Below are 19040 nucleotides of genomic sequence, written 5' to 3'. Positions count from 1 at the left end.
ATGTTGTTTAACTGTTGGAGATATTCATCAGCCCGAATGATGAGAAGTAACCTTGACGCTGGTAAATTATTTGAAGTTTACCAGAATAGGTGCATCAGGCATTGATTTCTTCGTGTGCCCAATAGGCCTGTAAATTTTCTGATCTGCTCAAGTCTTGCTAAAAGTCACTTACCTCTCTGCTTTGGTTGTTCCTATCTCTTTCCATCTAGAGCTCTGACTGGGAGATTCCACAGTAGCTTCTGGTTTAGCTCATGATTCCTGGTTGAAAATTTAAATAAACTCTTTAACCTTTCCCTTAACTCTGATTTTGCCAGGACCCTCTGAGTTGCTCGTTGAAGCTTGCAAGCCGGCCTCACCAACTTCTGCATTGTCTAATGTAGGCTTCTTTCCGTCTCGCTCTTTCATGATTTTACTAGAATCAAAACGACAGGTGATCTTTTAGTAATTTTCATAGTGCTTTCTTTATTATTAGCCTTTTCTGATAACTCCTCATTGCCTGCATAGAACAGAAAAAAAACGAAGTGTTTTTATTTTTTAAGAAGATGAATGGAAATGAGTGAAAACTTATCACCACTAATACTCATGAAATGGAGCAAGACGCAGTTTGTTCAAAATCATTATCATAAAACAGAGAACACAGAAGTTTCAAACCAGGCTTGTGACCGTCTTCAGCAACCACAGATTTTTTTTTAAATTTAATTTATCAGACAAACCTAACCCAGATTGAGAATAGGACTGGGTTTCTTCACCTGCTTCTCGATGAAGCATAGGTAAAGCTAAGGGTACTCCCTCGCTAGCCCATTTGTATATTTACAAGTGAAACTGACTCTTATTTGTCAGAACTTCTGAACTATTTGATTCCTTTAATAAACCACTTCCTGTGTCTGTTTCATCATATTTGGTTAAATATGGTGACCGTTTGCTGATAAGAGATAACTCCCTGCATCGAAGACTTCGACGATGAAAAGATATAGCATAATGTTTTCCTCCTGATCCCTGTTTAGGCTTGATGATCTTGAAAGAGGAGATGGATATAAATTCATGCCATTTGAACCTCCATCCTTTGCTTTTATACGGGCAATGATGACAGGAACCATATGTTGGATGATCCATTCCTTTCGACAATTTAGCAGGGAGGCTGCAAATAAAAATGCAGTTGGAATTTGCCAAGAGGATCAGAAAGTAGAACACAGACCCGAATTTATACCCAGCACTCATATTAAAAAGTAAATAGGCGTTAATATGTATGTTGAATTGGAGATCAAGGGAAACCAGGGAACTCAGCGAAGCCTTAATTTGTTAATTAGTGACACTGTTCAGTACAATAAACAGTATCAGAAATCCCGGAACTCTTTTATGTGAAGCTATATGATTTGACCCTTACAACTTCAGCAGTTATTGAATCAGGAAAGAATGAGAAAGAAGAAACAAAACGTTAATAAAATCGAGAACCAGAGATAAGCAAGGCTCAAGAAGAAGACAATTAAATGTTTATCCACGCATCATTATTTTGTTTTAAATGAAGCCTAAATGTAAAGCCAGAACCTGAATTTTGCAGGAAGCGAAAAATATCAAGAAGGAAGTTCTCACTCTGATGCCGCCTCCAATTCACACCGTCTTCCCCCAAACACCGGCTTCTTACTGAGAGCATTCCATGAATTACGAGAACCAACTGTTTCATCGTGTCCTGTGGACGACGCAGAGTTATCTGTAGCTTAACTGAAACTGTCCCGCATCTCATGAACAAAAGCCCGTCTAGGTGGCCCACCAAACACATCGTTTAAATCAATATCTGAGTTTCTGTAAGGTGAACTGGGAGAAGAGGCGTCATCAATGAATGAACTTCCAGGACTAGAACACTTTCTTTCTGAAAATCTCTCCATTTCTAAACAAGGCAGATCTATCACATAAAATTAATCGAGCTCTTGAAGCATCTTGAAATTAAATTGGCGGGAAATGATATAAGCTGGAGCAACGCTTACAGAATATTGGATTAAATCAGAGAGCCTATGAAACTGAAGAATAATGTAGGTGATGAGGAAAATATTTTGATAGAGAAAACAAAGAAGATGATGAAGAAGAAGGCTTGAAGTTTAAAGGGTTTGGAGAATTTTGAAGCCACACAAGCATGGGAATGAAGCTCTTTATGTGTAAAAGTGCAGAAAAATACAAATGATAAGGGAAGGTAATAGTCCATTTTGTCATCCACTTCAATTATTTCTCCTCGAGTAAAGTGCCAATGATAATGCAATTTCTGCATGAAAAAACTACACCCTTGAATGCGCAAATCAGTGACTTTGTTTACCTGATGGCATCCAGAAACTTTGCAAAAGAACAGGCCTCCCTGTTGCTACTAAACTAGATTCAAATCAAGTTTATTCGAATTTGAAAACAAACTTAGTTAAAATAAACTTAAGCTGAAATCTAAGTATTCAATATTTTCAAGTTCAAACTCGAGATTTTGGAAATGTCTGGCTCACCAAACCTGTAAGTCTGAAATTTTTTTATACAAATCGTTAAAAAGCTTATAAACAAGACAATCATTCTAGAAAAGAGTTAGTCATTGTCAAAATATGGGAACAAAGAGCAAATAAATCATTTTAGAAACGAGTTGATGAGGCAAATAATGCCTCGGTTTACGGATAGGAACAAGTGCAAATAGCACCCTCTTCATGATGAAAGACAACAACATCCTCAATTAGAGAAAATAACCCAAGTCGAATACAAAAGAAAACTTCAGAGGAACAACCAGGGAAAGTGACCAAGAAAATATCTCAGATTGCTTACAGAAGTAAAATAAATTTGAACTAGCAGTATAATTCTTTAGCTGACAATAGCTGGATCTTAGCTCTAATTCTATCATTCAGAACCATCTGGAAAAGCGTCTAGTGCATCTTGCTTGCCATTCACATAGTATTCTACAATTGCTTGCATTCTTGGCAATTTATCAGGATGGTAATTTACATGAATGATTACTGGCTTCAACTTTTTCAGTTTATCATCTCTCCTCACTGTCTTGAAGAGGACCTTGCTATTCATGAATAGATAGTAATCCATAGTTCTCTTCGAAGCATGAAGCCCAGTATAACCGGGATGTGAAGGGAAAAAAAGCTCTTCATTAAAAACTGCTTGGTCCCATGCCTTTCCCTTAGACAGTCGTTCAGCTACACGATCCAAAAGCTCAATTGAAGGTATTGTAGGTCTTATATAAAAGAAACCAGAGTTGTAGACCCATATCCTCATTGTATGAGCATATCGTGCCCACCCCATGGATGGTTCATCAAAGACATCATTATAGCCATATGCTGTCATATTATTGTGACCATCAGACATAGACTCCACATCTGAGTCCCGATAAAGATAATCAAAAGGGTTCTGCAAGTAAACTATATCAACATCAGAGAGAAGAACACTGTAACCAAGCTGCAGAAACTCCCTCAAGATACGGAACTTCAGTCCAGAGACAGCATGGTTACCTCCTGTCCTAGCAACTGAATCAATACCCTCATCTGGATCTCTCTTATACACTGGAACGTCATTTGTTTTGCAGAATTCTGCAATATGCTCATCTAATGCTACAACTAGGTAATTAATAATACCTGCTTTCTTAATGTTGCTGAACCAGACTTCTAACATAGTCTTCACATTTGAATTTGCAAGTGCAACTATAAGTTCTTTTCCAACAGCAACTTCCTCCAAGATCTTTGTCAATCTTGGATTCACAGATTCATCAGGAATAACAGTCGGATTAGTTCTCAAAGCCCTAACTGTTCCAAAAGGCCCAGCTTTGTGTTGTTCACCCAATACCATTACCTGCTTTTGTGCATGATCTTTACCTTGTTCAGCCAACCGTAGCTTTTCAGTAAGCACCCTGACCTGCTTCTTCAACTCAACATTCCTATCAGTTAGTGATGCTATATCTGACTTCAGCATGTTAACCCGCTCTGGTGACTCACAAGAAGATCCGCTCTAGCAAACAACAGCAGAACTAGTAAGACGATGTAACTATTCTCTATCAAGCCACATTAGAATTAGTGGAATCCATAAATCCTTAACACCAAATAATATTTAGCAGTATAAAAGACAATACCAAACCATATACATTGAAAGATTAATAGTAAAATCACAGCCAGCTATCCAAGCCAACAACACCACAAGTACAACAAAAGCAATCTACTGATTAAGCCACATAAAGTAATTGGTATTAAGATCAGAGATCATGTAGCTGAAACTCCACTTAACTCAATACAACTATTCGGATTCCCATCAAAATAAAGCTAGCTAATAATCTCTTACGCACTCAGTTAATCTTCTAAGGCAAAATTTTTCAGTCAACGCCCTAGAAATTTTAGAAATTCGAAGAAAGTATATATAATAATAAATCAATTAAATCTACGTCAACAAATGATTGACGTTAGCAATCAACACTAACTAAAAAACGTAAGCAGTCAGAAAGACAAACAAATGAATTTTTGAAACCTGTAAATTGGATTTGACTGTTCGATGATTTTGGATGGGTGGATGGGAGCTGAAGAAACCTTGAGGAAACAAGAAAGCGAAGACGCATCCGAAAAGAACTCCGATCAAAATGGCTACGGCTATTCGAGATCCGCGAATTGATGGGACTTTATCTCTACGACCTGCCATTTCTTTACAAATCTCAGTTAATAGTTTTTACGAAAAAAACTTTCCCGTTCTTGGCATGAAATGAATGAATGAATGAAGGGTTTTGATAGATCTTTGAATTGAGCTCAACAGAAATATTTGGGGAGAATTAAGTGAACCAGTAGCTAAAACTCTAGTTTCTTATTTCTGCTTATGGCATTGGATGCAACAGAGATTTCTGAACCAAGAAAAGAGAGAGGAGCGGTGATTGCAGAGCAACTATTAAAGCATCATAAAAGAACTTTGAATTAGGTGGAATAATTGTGTGTACATAAATCGCTTGACTGACCCCTTCAGCGGAAATAAAATGTAAACCTTTAGATTATTAGACTTCTGTTGCTATTTGATAGAAGAAGGGATCTACGGTTGATGTCCGCCATTGACCCCTTAGATCATACAGTTAATGTAAGAGTAGGATTATATCCACAAAAATCAGCACAGATGTGAATAAAAATAATTATAAATAATTATATAATTAATTATTAATTTAAAATCATTTAATAATATATCATTTTATATATAAATTTGTGATAGTTTTATTGTCTATTAATAAGAGTAATATTATGTATATAATTTTATGTACAAAATAAGATATTATATCAAAGTTCTTAAGTTAAATTTCAAAATAAGATAATTAATTAATCTCAAACCCAATTAGACTTAAGTTAAATTTCAATTAGATCAAGTTTGGAGGCCCGCCAGTGTCATTATATCAAAGTTCTTCTATTTTTTTTTAATGGTTCTTTTTCTTTTTGATACCATTGTTCATCAAACTTGAATTGACAACTCCAAATTTGAATGAAACTCAAACTACTTAAATCCCTTCCCAATGTCAACGCATTTTAGGAGAGGAAAATTGAAAAAGAATTTAATCAGTTTTTCTTCCAGTATCATGCGTTGTAAACATGAAAAAGAGTTATGATCGTAGTTCGTAAAGACTCATGCATCGCCCTCGTGAAACAAAAGGTTCATATTTTCTTTCAATCCAAGGCTCATCACCAAACCACAGAAGAGTACCTTTTCGGTAAACACAATATCAACACTGTTGATAAAACACATTAAGTCAATTTGTATATAAATTACACTTTTATATTTACAAACATATCAAATAAAACAGTATAATTTCATTATTTTCTTCAGAAACACCTGTCCGTAATCTGGGCTATATCCTTCCCCGCTTCAAAATTTCGAAACATGTAAAGCAAATTATACACTAAAATTAAACTATTTACAAAAGGTTTGATCCTGAAAATCACCCAGATCACCGACCTCGCAGTTATATATCACCTAAATCAACATATTAACAAAAAGAGGCGGCTCCAATGAATCAAGAAGATGGGGAACTCAGATGTCCAAACAACGTTAACAACTACAAAACAATTGAGCTTTCCAAGAAAATGGTATGGCTGTCTAATCAACAAACCTGTTAATAAGGTTCGTCATGTCCTTATCACATGCTTAAGAGGAAGATCCGTTTTCCTGCATAACAAGGATAAACAAACATTAGAATCTTGTTGAAATGGTAGCTATTCACTTTATGTATGGTTATTCTGTGTCAAGACAACCTAAAACTAAACTCTTTGTACATCAGCGCCAAGAGGTTAATTGGTTAGAGTTTGATTTGCCAATGTAACAAAAAGAATGCAAAAGAATAATAATGTGAGATACACATACGTCGTTGGAACTGGTAATGTATGAGACAACAACAGTGATATCATCCAGCTTCCCACCATAATAGCGAAACCCAGCATCTTGAGCAGCAGTGGAAAAAGGTGTCTGTCTGTCTTTATCCTGAGCTCGTTGCCGAGCCAAGGCTGCTATCTTTTGAGCTGTCACCTGAGGCCCTAACCCGGCTCTCACAGCATGAACTACCACTGCAGTAATCTCATTGTTGTACAAGTTATCAAACAGTCCATCCGTCCCAGCAATTATAACATCTCCAGGAGCAACAGGAATTGTAAAAACCTGAATCAAATGGCATAGTTTGTGAAAGTGTTCACTTTCAATAGGCTAATAATAAAAATTGTTGACAGAGAAAAATGGCGCATTCTTCTGATTTAATGTCCCTGCTTTTTCTAGAACTAGATTACATGAAGTCCAAAAAAAATCGCAACCTTTCCCATCAAAGAGATTCCATTCAACATATATCAAACCATAACAGATATATAATATGGATAACCATTGGGTAAATATCATGTAGAGTACAGCAAAAAGAAATTAAGGATGCAATTGAAAAAGGGAAAGAAACCCAAAAAAAAAAAAAGATCAAGTGTGTTCGATTTATGCATTTGGCAAATAATGAACCCAGATTGATTAATTTATGTACCCTAAAATTATTAAGTCATAAGAAAGTGCTGCAACTACTTTATGAATGTCCGCTGAGGAAAATATTTAAGCCCTCCCTTTAAACATATTCAGAAGGACACCCCGTTATATTCAAAATCCTTAAAGATATCAATGCCTAAGCTAACATGAACAAATTAAAATGTAATGCCATGTATGCCAAAATCTACCGTCACAACCGTACATGTATATATTTCCATTGGTCAAAATAATATCCAATCATAAATTTCTATTAATAGATATAAGATAGATGGATGAGTTTTGCAAGAGGAGAGCATAAAAGGAACATGCTCGAACCAACCTGACCAGAGCTAGGTAAATCACCATTACTTCCACACTCGAGTTGATAGGTGAAGTTGAAATCATGCTGCTGTGCAGGAGATCGGAAGACAGTGCATCCATCTCGAACCACCATAAATCCACTGTCTCCTAAATTGATAGCACGAAGACCCTGTGATAAACAAAATCGCCAGAAAGTCAGAATAAAAAAAATAATACTTTCCCCTTCAAACAGGATGAAGCAGCACAAGCATCATATACAAGATCTGTCACAATGAGAAAATTATTCAATTCCAGCAAATCTCAGACAAAGTAGCAAGTACATTAAAAGATTTATAACTTGAACTCTCATTTCAATGCCAACCGAATTTAAAGCTGCTACTATAGCTGCTCAAAAGTAAGTGTAATATATATAATCAGAGCCACAAAATGCAGTATGGTAACATTTCAAAACAGCAAACCTGGTCCGTGAGTGCTATGATGCATGCTGTTGAGGACCCTTTTGCTTTTGTGCTAGAATGTGCTTTCTCCAAGACTCTAGCTGGGTCAATTGAACCATTAGGCTCCTCTTGAATTGCAGAAACAGAATGTAACATGAGTTCCCGGGAATACTGTCCTGCATCAACACCATGACTGGCCCAGCCACCCACCCCATCTGCTACACCCACTGCTTGTTCATCAGAAATAAAGTGAGCATCTTCCCCACCAGTTTCTTCTTTATCAGGATGAGGCAGGCAGCATGATCCAGAAAGTAGCTTCATGGATTTTCCAGCTGAAATCTTCCTGTAGCCAATAAGCAACACAAAGATTATAAATGCTAGTAAGTAAAATGCATAGCCAGCAATTAATAAACATGAAAAAATATTCTTCAAATTGTGTTAGTGACATGTTATGACTAGCAAATTATTCCTCAAACATAATGAGAAAATTTAAATAAATTAAACAAAATTGTATAACATACTGTTCTGAAGATGCAGAAGAACTTGCTAGCTGTTCCACACGGGAAGAATTATCAAAGGAAACGTTTGGAGCTATCCCAGCTGAGGAGCATGTAGCTGATGAGCTATGGAAGCCTCTTAGTCCTGCCTCTATGTTTGGACAAAAGTGGCACCATTGTTTGGCAACATTGTACAGGAAATATCCATGAATTGAATTATTGTTTGACTGCTCATTCTTTTTCAAACTCATGCTAGCCCTTCGGTAACTGTCAACACTCTTAATGCTATAAGATATGCCAGCATTATTAGGTGACAATGGCAGGTGCTTACATTTTGAAGTTAAAAAATCTACAAGAAGTTCACCAGATATTGCTTTGGAAGCAGAAGAAGCCATTGAATTGTTTCGACAGTTACTACTGACAGACAAATGATCAGGGTCAGAAAGTGCCAGATCAATGTGATATCCACAAACCTGAAATGAAGGGCCTGATACAGATGGAACAGAAAATGAGCGAGAAATTGCTCCAACAACAGAGAGATTCCTTTTACGGTTTGCTAACAGCAAATCAGATCTTGCAGCAAAAATTGTGCCGGGTTGGAGAAGTACATATAGGTCTGCAAGTGATGAAAATCGAAATGAATGAAACAACCTATAATTACACAACTGAAACTTCCCCTGCCCAATCAAAACCTCAGAACATAGACCACCTTCCTGGCCAATTATTGATCTCTGAACCCCATGTTGGACCACAGTTCTCAGTCTCGTTAAATAACCGGAAGACATTTTATCCTCCTAAATCAAACAGTCTTGCTTGAAACTCTTTACTATGGGGAAGAAGAATGCCACCACTGGGCATAAAAGAATATCTCATAATTCTCAATACATCTATCTCTACTATAAATTTGCTAAAACAATAATTTCACTGCTGCCTTCGGTATGTTAATACAGGAAACCTGGGAAAAAAAAAAAAAGTGTAACTCATAACATCATATAAAGATATTCAAGGCCATAGCAAAAATCACCTTATAAAATCAATTTAAATTTTAAACCAAAAAAAAAACCTAGCGTCAAGCTATCTAATCAATTAATCTAAACTCTGACAATAACGAAATCAATAGTAGAATAGAATAATCAAATCGGGTCAAGCAGAGTTTTCTCCCTATGAACTGAACAACATGAAAACAGACACAGCCGGATGATCTTCCTATTGATACTTCCAACATATAAGCATCGAATTGTAATATACGTTAAACGAGCAGATGCCATCAATTTCAAACAAAAAAAGGAATCATAACAATAAATACAGAAAATGAAGTCATCTACAAGAAGCGAAATCATGGCCTGTTTTCTGACCACTTACCTCGAGGATTAGAAGGCAGAACTAAATCAAATCCCAAGATTATCTTCTGTTTATAAAAACTGCAAGGCTATAACGGACAAATCTTGGAATTGTAGGTGCGACACACGAGCCCTCCGCCTAACCCCTTCGAGGATGTAGCGATGGCTTGAACGGACGAGAAAATAAAACAAAATCCAGTCGTTCTTTTTCAATGAAACCCTAAAGCTACAGAAAGTGACTCATTAGTTAAGGTTCAAAGGATTTTACTTTGGATGGTCACAAATTATTCACAGAAGTCATTTTGCATCCGTAGACTTTTTTGACATTGGAATTATCCAGCATTTTAAGTAGTTTTGGAGTCAACCGAGGGTACTTTGGTAACTGCGATTCCGTTACCACTAACGAGATGTTGTTGGGGACGGTCAGCTTTCCCTCTTTCGGTTACATGCTTCATCCAACTTTGTAGGAAAAATCACTTCATCTTCTAAATGCTCCAATCTACCCTGAATGTTTGGGTGTACGACAGTAATCCCCAAAGCTTTTTTAAATAATTGATAAACCCCACTATTATTAATTCAAACATATGGTACAAATATGAAATATCCAATAATAGAGAACTCGGGACGAAAGATAATTTAGACCATTATAATCATATTGCAGTTAGAAGTTAGTATAGGATTGGATTTAATTTGAATTATTTAAATTTAAATTTGAATTTAGATTCATTAAATTGAGTTCGAATCAATGTTTGATTTCGATTCGAATATTTAAATTTAAACAAGTTTAGATTGAATCAAAAAATAAAACTTTAAATCATTGATCTTAAGTAAATTTTAAATTGACCTTTTTATATTTAATTCAATCTGAAATTGGATTTTATTCAAAACTTGATTCAAATCGAATATAATCTTAGTTAATTGGATGAAGTGAAATTGTTGAATTTATCTTCTTACCTAGAAAAATTAATGCAAAACAAATCATTTTAAAAGGTGCCATTGGTAATTTCATTGTTTTGGAATAATTCATTAAAAGTGAGTAGTCTATATTATTGAACAAAAGAGAAAACTGGATTTTAAAAGGTGCATATTAAAATTTATTAAATTAGCGAGGCTGCTGGGAACAATATATTGTTTGTGGCGGGGCACTTTCAGATGCTACGAATATTTATTTTATCAATAAAATTATATATATTTATTTTAAATATATTTAAATATATTATTATATAATTAAATAATTTTAAATTAAAAATAAAATAATATTTAATTATATAATAATATATATATTTAAATACTTAAAATATATATATATAATCTCCTACCAAATATGTTCATTGGACTTATAAGCTTTCCTCGTCTTCTAAAAAAAGCACTGTTCCGTATGGACCGGACAAATTCAGGTTCATGCTTCTAAAATTCCCATTAAAAGCATGACCAATTAAGCAAGTTGGTGTGTCTGTCGGGTACAAAAATACACTAAAGTTATTTATATAATTTTTATATACAACTAATAATATATTATCATATAATTAAATAATTAAAATTTAAAAAATATTCAATTATATTATAATATATTATTATTTATATGTAAAATCATACATAAAAATTATATACATAATTTTGTTCAAAAAAATTACAACGACAATAACTATTTTCCACTTGAATCATGTTTTAAAGGGACGTTTGGTTTAGATAATGTTTTATTACCAAAATAAGAAGTTCTCTTAAAGATAGATTACTTAGAAGATTACTGGGTATAAATGATTATTATATTTGATAAATTTTAATAAATATAAATAATTATTGTGTTTGATTAAAGGTAATAAAAGAATATTAATAAATTATTTTACTTAAATGTCTTTCAATATAATTATTTTTAAATATTTTTATATTATTCATTATATTAATTAAAAAATTTATTTTTCTCAAAAAATTAATGAATTATAATATAACTATAATAAAATTACTATTATCTTGGTAATTTTTTAATGCCTAAAGTAAAAGTGATAATTAAATTACTTTTTATATTACATATAATGTCAGCATTGATAATAAAAGATTACAGTAATTTTTTATTATTGACAAACTAAATAAAGTAATGTAAGTAATAAAAGATAAATTATCAAGATAATCTTTAAATCTCTGAAACCAAACGACCTCTAAGGATATGTTAATTTCCAACCTTCGGTTAAAAATTCATTTTTTATACCATCCATCTTGGTTAGCAAAATTAGTCAATCTTTCTAATAAATATTAAAATAACAAAATTATTATGTATAAATTTTAATATTTATTAAAAATAAATAACATTTTGCCCAAATCTTTTTAAATACATTTCAATTTATTTTAAATTAAAATGTAAAACAGTTGTTGACAATAATTAAACTTGCACCCCGAAATAATGTTATTGCAACCAAAACAATATTAAAAGAGTACGATCCAACCAAAGTTGTAGTATCAATTCCAGGTGCAGCCACACCATTTTTGGTGGGCTGCATCAATTTAGTGTCATTTTGATAAAATTTTGATGGAATCGCATCAATTGGATGTGTTTCAAGCCTTAATTACGAATTTGAGATTAATCAAAGTTAGAATTAGGGTTTTGATTTTTTTTCAATTGGAGATAGGGGTTTAAATGATAATTTTTTAAGTTGACAGGAAAAAGGTAATTTGTTTGTACTTTAAGAGTATAAGTGATATTACTTATATAATAATTATATATTTTATATGATTAATGTTATGTGGACAAGTTTTACCTATTTTATTATATACTTAAATGGTATATTATTATATAATTATATATATTAATTTATTTTTAATTTAAATTTTAAAATTTATACTGATGAAATTATCCGCTATTAAAATCTATGTTTAACTTTTGTTCAAATATAAGAAAACATTATTAAAGTTAACTAAATTCGTTAGTTTTAAAATTTTATTTTATTTTTCCTTTATAAATATTAAAAAGTAACAATTTCTCCCTAGACCAAGGTTTAAAAAACAATATTTCTCCCCTTAGGGCTTACTCTTTCATCTCTAACTGCTCATCTAGTGGTTTCTCCTTCCTGACGCTTTCTCTCCTTTTGGCGATCTCTCTTTCTTTATCTCTCCCTTTTTTGGTCAGTGATTTAAGTTGGGAAGAGAAAACTCTTCATTTTTCTAGAAAAAGACAAGGAAGACCCTCGTTTTCATCTTTTTGACAAAGTTTTTTATCTTTCTGACTTAAATCATTGATAGAAGGAGAAAGAGTGAAAAACTGCCGGAGGGAGAGACCGTCAGTGATGATGCTAGAGGAGCTTTTGGAGATGAAAGAATAAACCCTAAGGGAAAAATATTATTTTTTAAATCTTGACCTAAGAAAAATTATTACTTTTTAAGATTTAAAAAGAGAAAGAAGATAAAATTTTAGTTTATTTTTAACATTATAAATAAAATAACGATTTTACTTTTAAAATTAATAAACTTAATATCTTATAAGTAAGTAAAAAGGTTATTCAAAATTAAATGATGAAAACTTGATAACAGAGCAATCTTTAGGAGGGAATATGTCCTTTGGCCTTCTAATAAAGGTGCTACAAACAATGACTATCTATTATGAACCAAAATGATCAAGACAAATGCTGGCTATAACACTGAAAGAAAATCCTCAGCATACCCCTTAAGTGGGCCGGGTCGAACAAATTTGGATCCATATGCTAAAATTACACCAAGTTTTATTCAGACATTACAACGGAGACAAATACTTATATTTCACTCATTAAAGAGTTCATTTGTTCTTCCAAGCCAAAAACATAGAAGTTTTCCCCGAAAACTTATCAATTTGGAAGCCTGCTAAAGATGATCGGTGCACCATATTGAGGCTGTGTGCTTACAAGCACCATTGGAGCGTGAACATAAGTCGGTGACAGCCTGAAAGTGTAACGCTTGATGATCATGGCTAGCATAAGTTTAGCCTCCGCCATTGCTAAGTTCTGACCAACGCAGATTCTGGGGCCTAAACCCCATGGGAAAAACGCAGCTATATGCTTTCTGGCTTCACTGAATCTCAGTGGGTTGAACTCATTAACATCTTCTCCCCATATATCAGGGTCATGGTGAATTGCAGTTAAGTTCAAATACACTTGCATCCCTTCAGGTATGTCCAAGTTCCCCAGCTTACATCTTTTAATTGCTTTCCTAATCAACATCACAGCAGGAGGGTAAAGTCGAAGTGTTTCATTCAGAATCATGTGTACCTGTTGACACAAACAGAGATTCATTTCCCATTGCAGTGTTTCAGAAATTAACAGTGAATAGAGATTCCTTTCGGTTGAAAGGATATCTCCCTCTACTTCAAGACCTGGTAACAGTGAATAAAATTTAGTGCGTTCTCAAAATCATACCTGCGAGATTTGAAAAACCAGAAATCTCTCCTATAGGCGAACTTCTATTAAAAGAGATAAAAGTAAAATTGTTATTTCATTAATAATATTAAAAAATATAGATTAATTATGTTTCCCTCTTATAGTTTTAAAAACTATCAACTTCACCTCTGTCTAAAGTTTTTTAACTTTCAAAAGTAACATTTTTTCGCTCAAAACCTGTGGATTATTTTTCAAACGTTTTCTTGCAACCGATGACAATGTTTTGACCCACTATCTTGTTGGCCACCAGATCTTCACTTTCTAATGCAAGAAAAGGTGACGAAGATGCATAGATTAGTTTGAATCGACGAAAATGAATCTTCGTCGATTCTTCTAAAATTGATAAAGGTACGTCTTCGGTGCATCATCTAGAAGTTTCAAAGAGATAAAGGGGTGGTCGGTGAGATGGTAGGTTGAAGCGCTTTTGTCGGTGGTCGGAGAGCCTTTGAAAAATAAATCATAGGTTTTTGGAGAAAAAATATTACTTTTGAAAACTGAAAAACTTTAGACAATGGTGAATTTGTTAGTTTTAAAAACTGTGGAGGGAAACATAATAAATTTTATTTTTTAATATTATTATTAAAATGACGATTTTATTTTTATCTATTTTAATAGAAGTTTTAAACCTTACGGATATGACTTTAAGAATATACTAAAACTTGGGGGAGGGGAGAATAGTCCTTTGGCTAAAATTTAAATTGGTCAGCCAAGCTCAAAGATCTATTTTGTAAAAGACCAAAAGACTTATTCCTACCCAAGGTCAAGCCAAACCCAAAACTCATATTTTTCAATTTATAAAATCTCGAATTTTCATTTATAAGTAAAATTTTAATTAATATTAATATTTAAATTATTATCTAATAAAATAATTTTAAAACTAAATTTTATTATATTTTGTTATAGTGTTTCAGAAATTAACTTGATCTTAGTGAAGAATTGAATGGTTACTTACAAGCTTAAGGTCACTTAAGTTGTCTGCAATTTGCTGCTCATTGTCTCCACAGACACGAAGAACTTCTTCTCGTGCCTTGATTTGCCATTCTTGATGCAAAGCGAGAAGCAAAAGGGTCCAAGATAAAAGATTGGCAGTTGTTTCCTTTCCTGCAAAGTAGAAGGTTTTGCATTCATCTATAATCTCGTCAACTCCTAGTCTCTCTTCTTGACCATCTTGGTTTTTATAAGATGACATCAAAAGACTCAGCAGATTTCTGGAGTTCTCTGTAACTTTCCCATTACTTTTTATCAGGGTCCTTATTGATTTACGAACTTCTGACTCCAGTGTCCACCTCTCGATATTTTTCTTCGTTGGCAAGAACCTGTATATAAATAGAACATTAATTGTTTATCCTTGTATTGTATGAATCCAAAACAAGAATAATAAAAGTTACCTGAATCCTGGAATATAGACGCTTCTCACAGCATGAGAAAAGAGGTACACTTGTTTCTCTTGCAGCATAAAAATACGCTTTCCTTCTTCAAAACTACTTCCAAAAGCCGTCCGGGATATGTTATCAGCTGAGAGATCATGAAGGTCTTTATGCACATCAACCTCAAATTCATCTTTTCCCTTTCCAGTTTCCTCCCATTTCTCAATCATTTTCAAGGTACTCGCCACAATTTCCGGCATCCAAGCCTGCTTGAAAAAATTTCATCAGATGACCCATCATTAAACATTATTATCAAGATCTATAATACATTACACAGTATGTAAGAAGCGACCGTGATCACCTTAATTCGTTCCATTTTGAAGGCCTGATTGGCGATCCTCCGGTGAACAGCCCATATGTCACCGGTGAGTCCAAAAAGTCCCTGCCCAAACAGCTGCTTCGACGAGGGGTTAAACTCGAACTTTTCATAAGACGAACCGGTGTTCGTAAGGACCTCCTTGATCATATCAGGGTTGGTTATTGAAAGCCTGGGCACTGTGCCGAACCAGTAAAGGAAATTCTTCCCGTATATGCGCGACCACTTGTGATAGAAAGGCGCTGTACGGTGAAGTATATCGTGGTTAAATGGAGAAATCGTCTTTGATCGAGATTCTGTGAACACACGACGCATCTCGGCTGTGTTACCAACTATCGGGCGGTAGCCGGGGCCAGTTATCCCTTGTTTTTTGAAGTGGTTTTGGATCCGATAGGGAACCCATATGACTGAGTGAACAAATTTCAGAAGGATCAGTAGCACAGCAATGAGAAGAAGAAGATGCATGGTGAAATGTATGGAGGAAGAGGGAGAAGAGAAACTGTAACAATTACTCAGAGAGCTCAGTTTACTTCTAAATCTATATATTAAATTGAAGGTGGCTTCAAAAGATGAATCCTTCTGGATTTATTGACCACCCAGTCATTTAGTCCATTGTGGCGTCTCTAAATATAATCTGATTAAGATGCTGAAATATGAAACGTGGCAGTTTTGATTTGGGTTACTATATACCGTCAATGTGGCCGGCTGGCCTAATTTTCAATGTATCACTAAACTTCCGCATTATAAAAGTTTCGAAAACGTAAATATTTGTGTATTTATTAAATTTTATGGTTAATATCAGTCTATTAAAAATAAAAATAGTATTTATTGATTTTATTTAATAAAAAAATTTCATCCCATTATTTTATTTTAGTTTTAAAATTTAATAATTTTTTCTTAATTTAATTTTAAAATAAAATAAAATTATTAATTATTAAATTTAAGATTAAAAAAAAGCTCTCCCTTCTTTAAATAAAATAAATAAATAACAAATTTGCCCAAATACTAATTGTCATGGATGTGTCTCACAAGCATCACATCACAACAAAGTGGCATGGCATCACAGTTGCAGCTTTATTATTAAATTATCACTTTGCCATGCCTTTAACGTAGTCAAATTATCGACTAATACGCCACCAGCTGAACATCATGATGCCATTCTTGACTGCTAAACTAATTAATAGTATAATTAGAATTCATATAAAGACAAAGACCACATGCATTTGTCGTATTTCTCCGCCTCTCCTGACTCTATATATAAATATATAAATATATATATATATATATATATATATATATATATATATATATATATACATCTTTATAATAAATATATAAATTAAGATATATTATATATTTATTCTTATATATTTAATAATTTTAAATTAAAAATAAAATAATAATTAATTATACAATAATATACATACACATTTATTTATATATTTAAAATAAATATATATAATTATTTTTATATATATTTCTTTATACTTTGACTGTTGATCAGTTTGAAGGATTTCAAAGTGAGTTAAGGCGACTATTCTCCAAGGTAAATCTTGACATACTGCCCGACTGACTGAAGTTTGACTAACATTAAATTTTTAGGTTAATATTTTGAAAAATCTTCCTTGCTTTGAATCTTGACCAATTTTGAGAAAAATTGCAGCATTACTTGTTTAGAATTTTGTAAATTTTTTTTTTTCTTATAAATAAGTTATTTTATTTCAAATGATAAGGAATACTGATGGAATATTGAAAGACTATTAAAAAGGTTTGGGATTTAATATTCAACACTAGTTTTGTTATTTGTCTCTTCTTAAAACTCATCCAGTTTTCTCTTTCAATTGAAGGGGTATCTCTCTGTACTTGAAGAACTGGTAATAGTGAATAGAAGTCTCTTTCGATTGAAAGGATATCTCTCTATACTTCAAGACCTGGTAACAGTGAATACAAATTTAAATTGGTCACTCATGCTCAAAGATCTATTTTGTAGAAGGCCAAAAGACTTACTCCTACGCAAGATTAAGTATAATCCAAAACTCATACCTTCTAATTTTTAAAAACTCAAACTTTCATTCATAAGTAAAATTCTATTAAAAATCTTAGTTGATATTAAAAGTAAAATTATTATTTAATAAAATAATTTAAAAAAATAAAGTTTTATTGCATTTTTTCTTCACTTAAAAATTAAAAATCTAACAATTTCTTTCCACCTAAAGCTTGAAAAGTGATAATTTTTTCTCTAAGATTTTGAAACCCTCGCCAGAGATGACAAAGTTTGTCGTCTCCGACCGTATTGGCTTTTCATCTTAGCTTATCTCTTTCTATTGACTTGTTCTCACCCACCAATGATAATTATTTCCTCTAACAAAGATAAAAATGTCTTCATCGGAGTGTCTTGGTCTTGGATGAAGACCATTTTGTCTTCGTCTGAGATGAAGATGGTCTTAGACAAAGATGTCATCTTCGTTTAGAGTCTTAGATGAAGATGACATCTTCGTTTGAGATCGTCTTACTATCGGAAGAAGACAAAATCATCTTCGTCCAAGACGAAAACAATTTCATCTTCGTTAAAAGTAATTGTTTTAATCGGAGACATGAAAAAAATTTATTAGATTTTTAAACTGGGGGGTGGGGGGAGGAGAGAAAAATGTGATAAAACTTTATTTTTAAAAATTTTTTTGTTAAATGATATTTTACTATTAATTTTAACATATAATTATAAAAGAATTATATTTATATGTAAGACTTTGAGTTTTTTAAAGTTGAATGATAGAAGTTTAAGATTACAAGTAAGAAATCTTTTGGTCTTTGTAGAATTTCTTATATACCCAAAAATTAGGGCCAAAAGACTTTGCCTATCCAACGGGTTTTTTAATATTATGTTATTAGGATCTCAAGTGTAAAATATAAGATTTAAATTTTACATTGAAAAGTATAGACCTCTAATATAGAGTTTAATAGTTAGTTTTTAAGATATAGTTTTCTCAAAATTAACATCATTTGGTATCAGAATTAATATCATGTTTTCAATCATAATTATACTGCACGAGTGATGACATTGGTATTATAGTTTTTGCTCAACGTTAATAAAGAGTTAACATATAATTAATCCACATAGATATTTGGGCTACGAAATGTAATAATAAATTAAGATTTGATATTTAACCATTCAAAAATAAAGTTATATTTTATCTTATAAATTATTTGATATCATATTATACGATAAAAAATTGATGCATATCACATCGGAGGTAAACTAATATTATACGATGTAAATTTACTTAACCAGGACAAAACTTACGGAGAATCATACTTACAAAAGAGTAAAATCTT

The 19040-nt window shown here is 32.8% G+C and overlaps 3 protein-coding genes across 3 annotated transcripts; all 3 read right to left on the bottom strand.

Annotated features, from left to right (window-relative positions):
• Positions 1-2673: 2673 nt before the first annotated feature.
• LOC123228918 (arabinosyltransferase RRA3-like) lies at positions 2674-4938 on the bottom strand. The gene is made up of 2 exons (XM_044654420.1): positions 4480-4938; positions 2674-3969 (listed from the first exon to the last, which is right to left on the bottom strand). Exons 1-2 carry the CDS (start codon positions 4645-4647, stop codon positions 2860-2862), a joined length of 1278 nt encoding a protein of 425 aa, XP_044510355.1. The 5' UTR covers positions 4648-4938; the 3' UTR covers positions 2674-2859.
• Positions 4939-5769: 831 nt separating this feature from the next.
• On the bottom strand, positions 5770-9846 carry LOC123228917 (probable protein phosphatase 2C 55). The gene is made up of 6 exons (XM_044654419.1): positions 9587-9846; positions 8249-9179; positions 7749-8070; positions 7310-7459; positions 6340-6630; positions 5770-6144 (listed from the first exon to the last, which is right to left on the bottom strand). The coding sequence occupies exons 2-6, from the start codon at positions 9007-9009 to the stop codon at positions 6124-6126; spliced, it is 1545 nt and encodes a 514-aa protein (XP_044510354.1). The 5' UTR covers positions 9010-9179; positions 9587-9846; the 3' UTR covers positions 5770-6123.
• Positions 9847-13093: 3247 nt separating this feature from the next.
• LOC123228681 (cytochrome P450 734A1) lies at positions 13094-16280 on the bottom strand. Its single transcript, XM_044654147.1, has 4 exons — positions 15693-16280; positions 15353-15597; positions 14917-15280; positions 13094-13796 (listed from the first exon to the last, which is right to left on the bottom strand). Exons 1-4 carry the CDS (start codon positions 16170-16172, stop codon positions 13377-13379), a joined length of 1509 nt encoding a protein of 502 aa, XP_044510082.1. The 5' UTR covers positions 16173-16280; the 3' UTR covers positions 13094-13376.
• Positions 16281-19040: the final 2760 nt, after the last annotated feature.

This window comes from Mangifera indica, chromosome 11 (genome assembly GCF_011075055.1).
Source record: "Mangifera indica cultivar Alphonso chromosome 11, CATAS_Mindica_2.1, whole genome shotgun sequence".
Lineage (NCBI taxonomy): Eukaryota > Viridiplantae > Streptophyta > Magnoliopsida > Sapindales > Anacardiaceae > Mangifera > Mangifera indica.
This window is presented reverse-complemented; position numbering and strand designations above follow the sequence as displayed.

Excerpts from the sequence above, each read along its gene's own strand:
- LOC123228918 (XM_044654420.1), bottom strand. The coding sequence starts at position 4,647 with ATGGCAGGTCGTAGAGATAAAGTCCCATCAATTCGCGGATCTCGAATA. Across the intron at positions 3,970-4,479 it reads CAGTCAAATCCAATTTACAG|AGCGGATCTTCTTGTGAGTC; the intron begins GTTTCAAAAATT and ends GTTGTTTGCTAG.
- LOC123228917 (XM_044654419.1), bottom strand. The coding sequence starts at position 9,009 with ATGTCTTCCGGTTATTTAACGAGACTGAGAACTGTGGTCCAACATGGG. Across the intron at positions 6,631-7,309 it reads ATTTACCTAGCTCTGGTCAG|GTTTTTACAATTCCTGTTGC; the intron begins GTTGGTTCGAGC and ends CATTTGATTCAG. Across the intron at positions 6,145-6,339 it reads ACATTACCAGTTCCAACGAC|GAAAACGGATCTTCCTCTTA; the intron begins GTATGTGTATCT and ends CTTGTTATGCAG.
- LOC123228681 (XM_044654147.1), bottom strand. The coding sequence starts at position 16,172 with ATGCATCTTCTTCTTCTCATTGCTGTGCTACTGATCCTTCTGAAATTT. Across the intron at positions 15,281-15,352 it reads GTCTATATTCCAGGATTCAG|GTTCTTGCCAACGAAGAAAA; the intron begins GTAACTTTTATT and ends ATTTATATACAG. Across the intron at positions 13,797-14,916 it reads ACTTAAGTGACCTTAAGCTT|GTACACATGATTCTGAATGA; the intron begins GTAAGTAACCAT and ends TTGTGTCAACAG.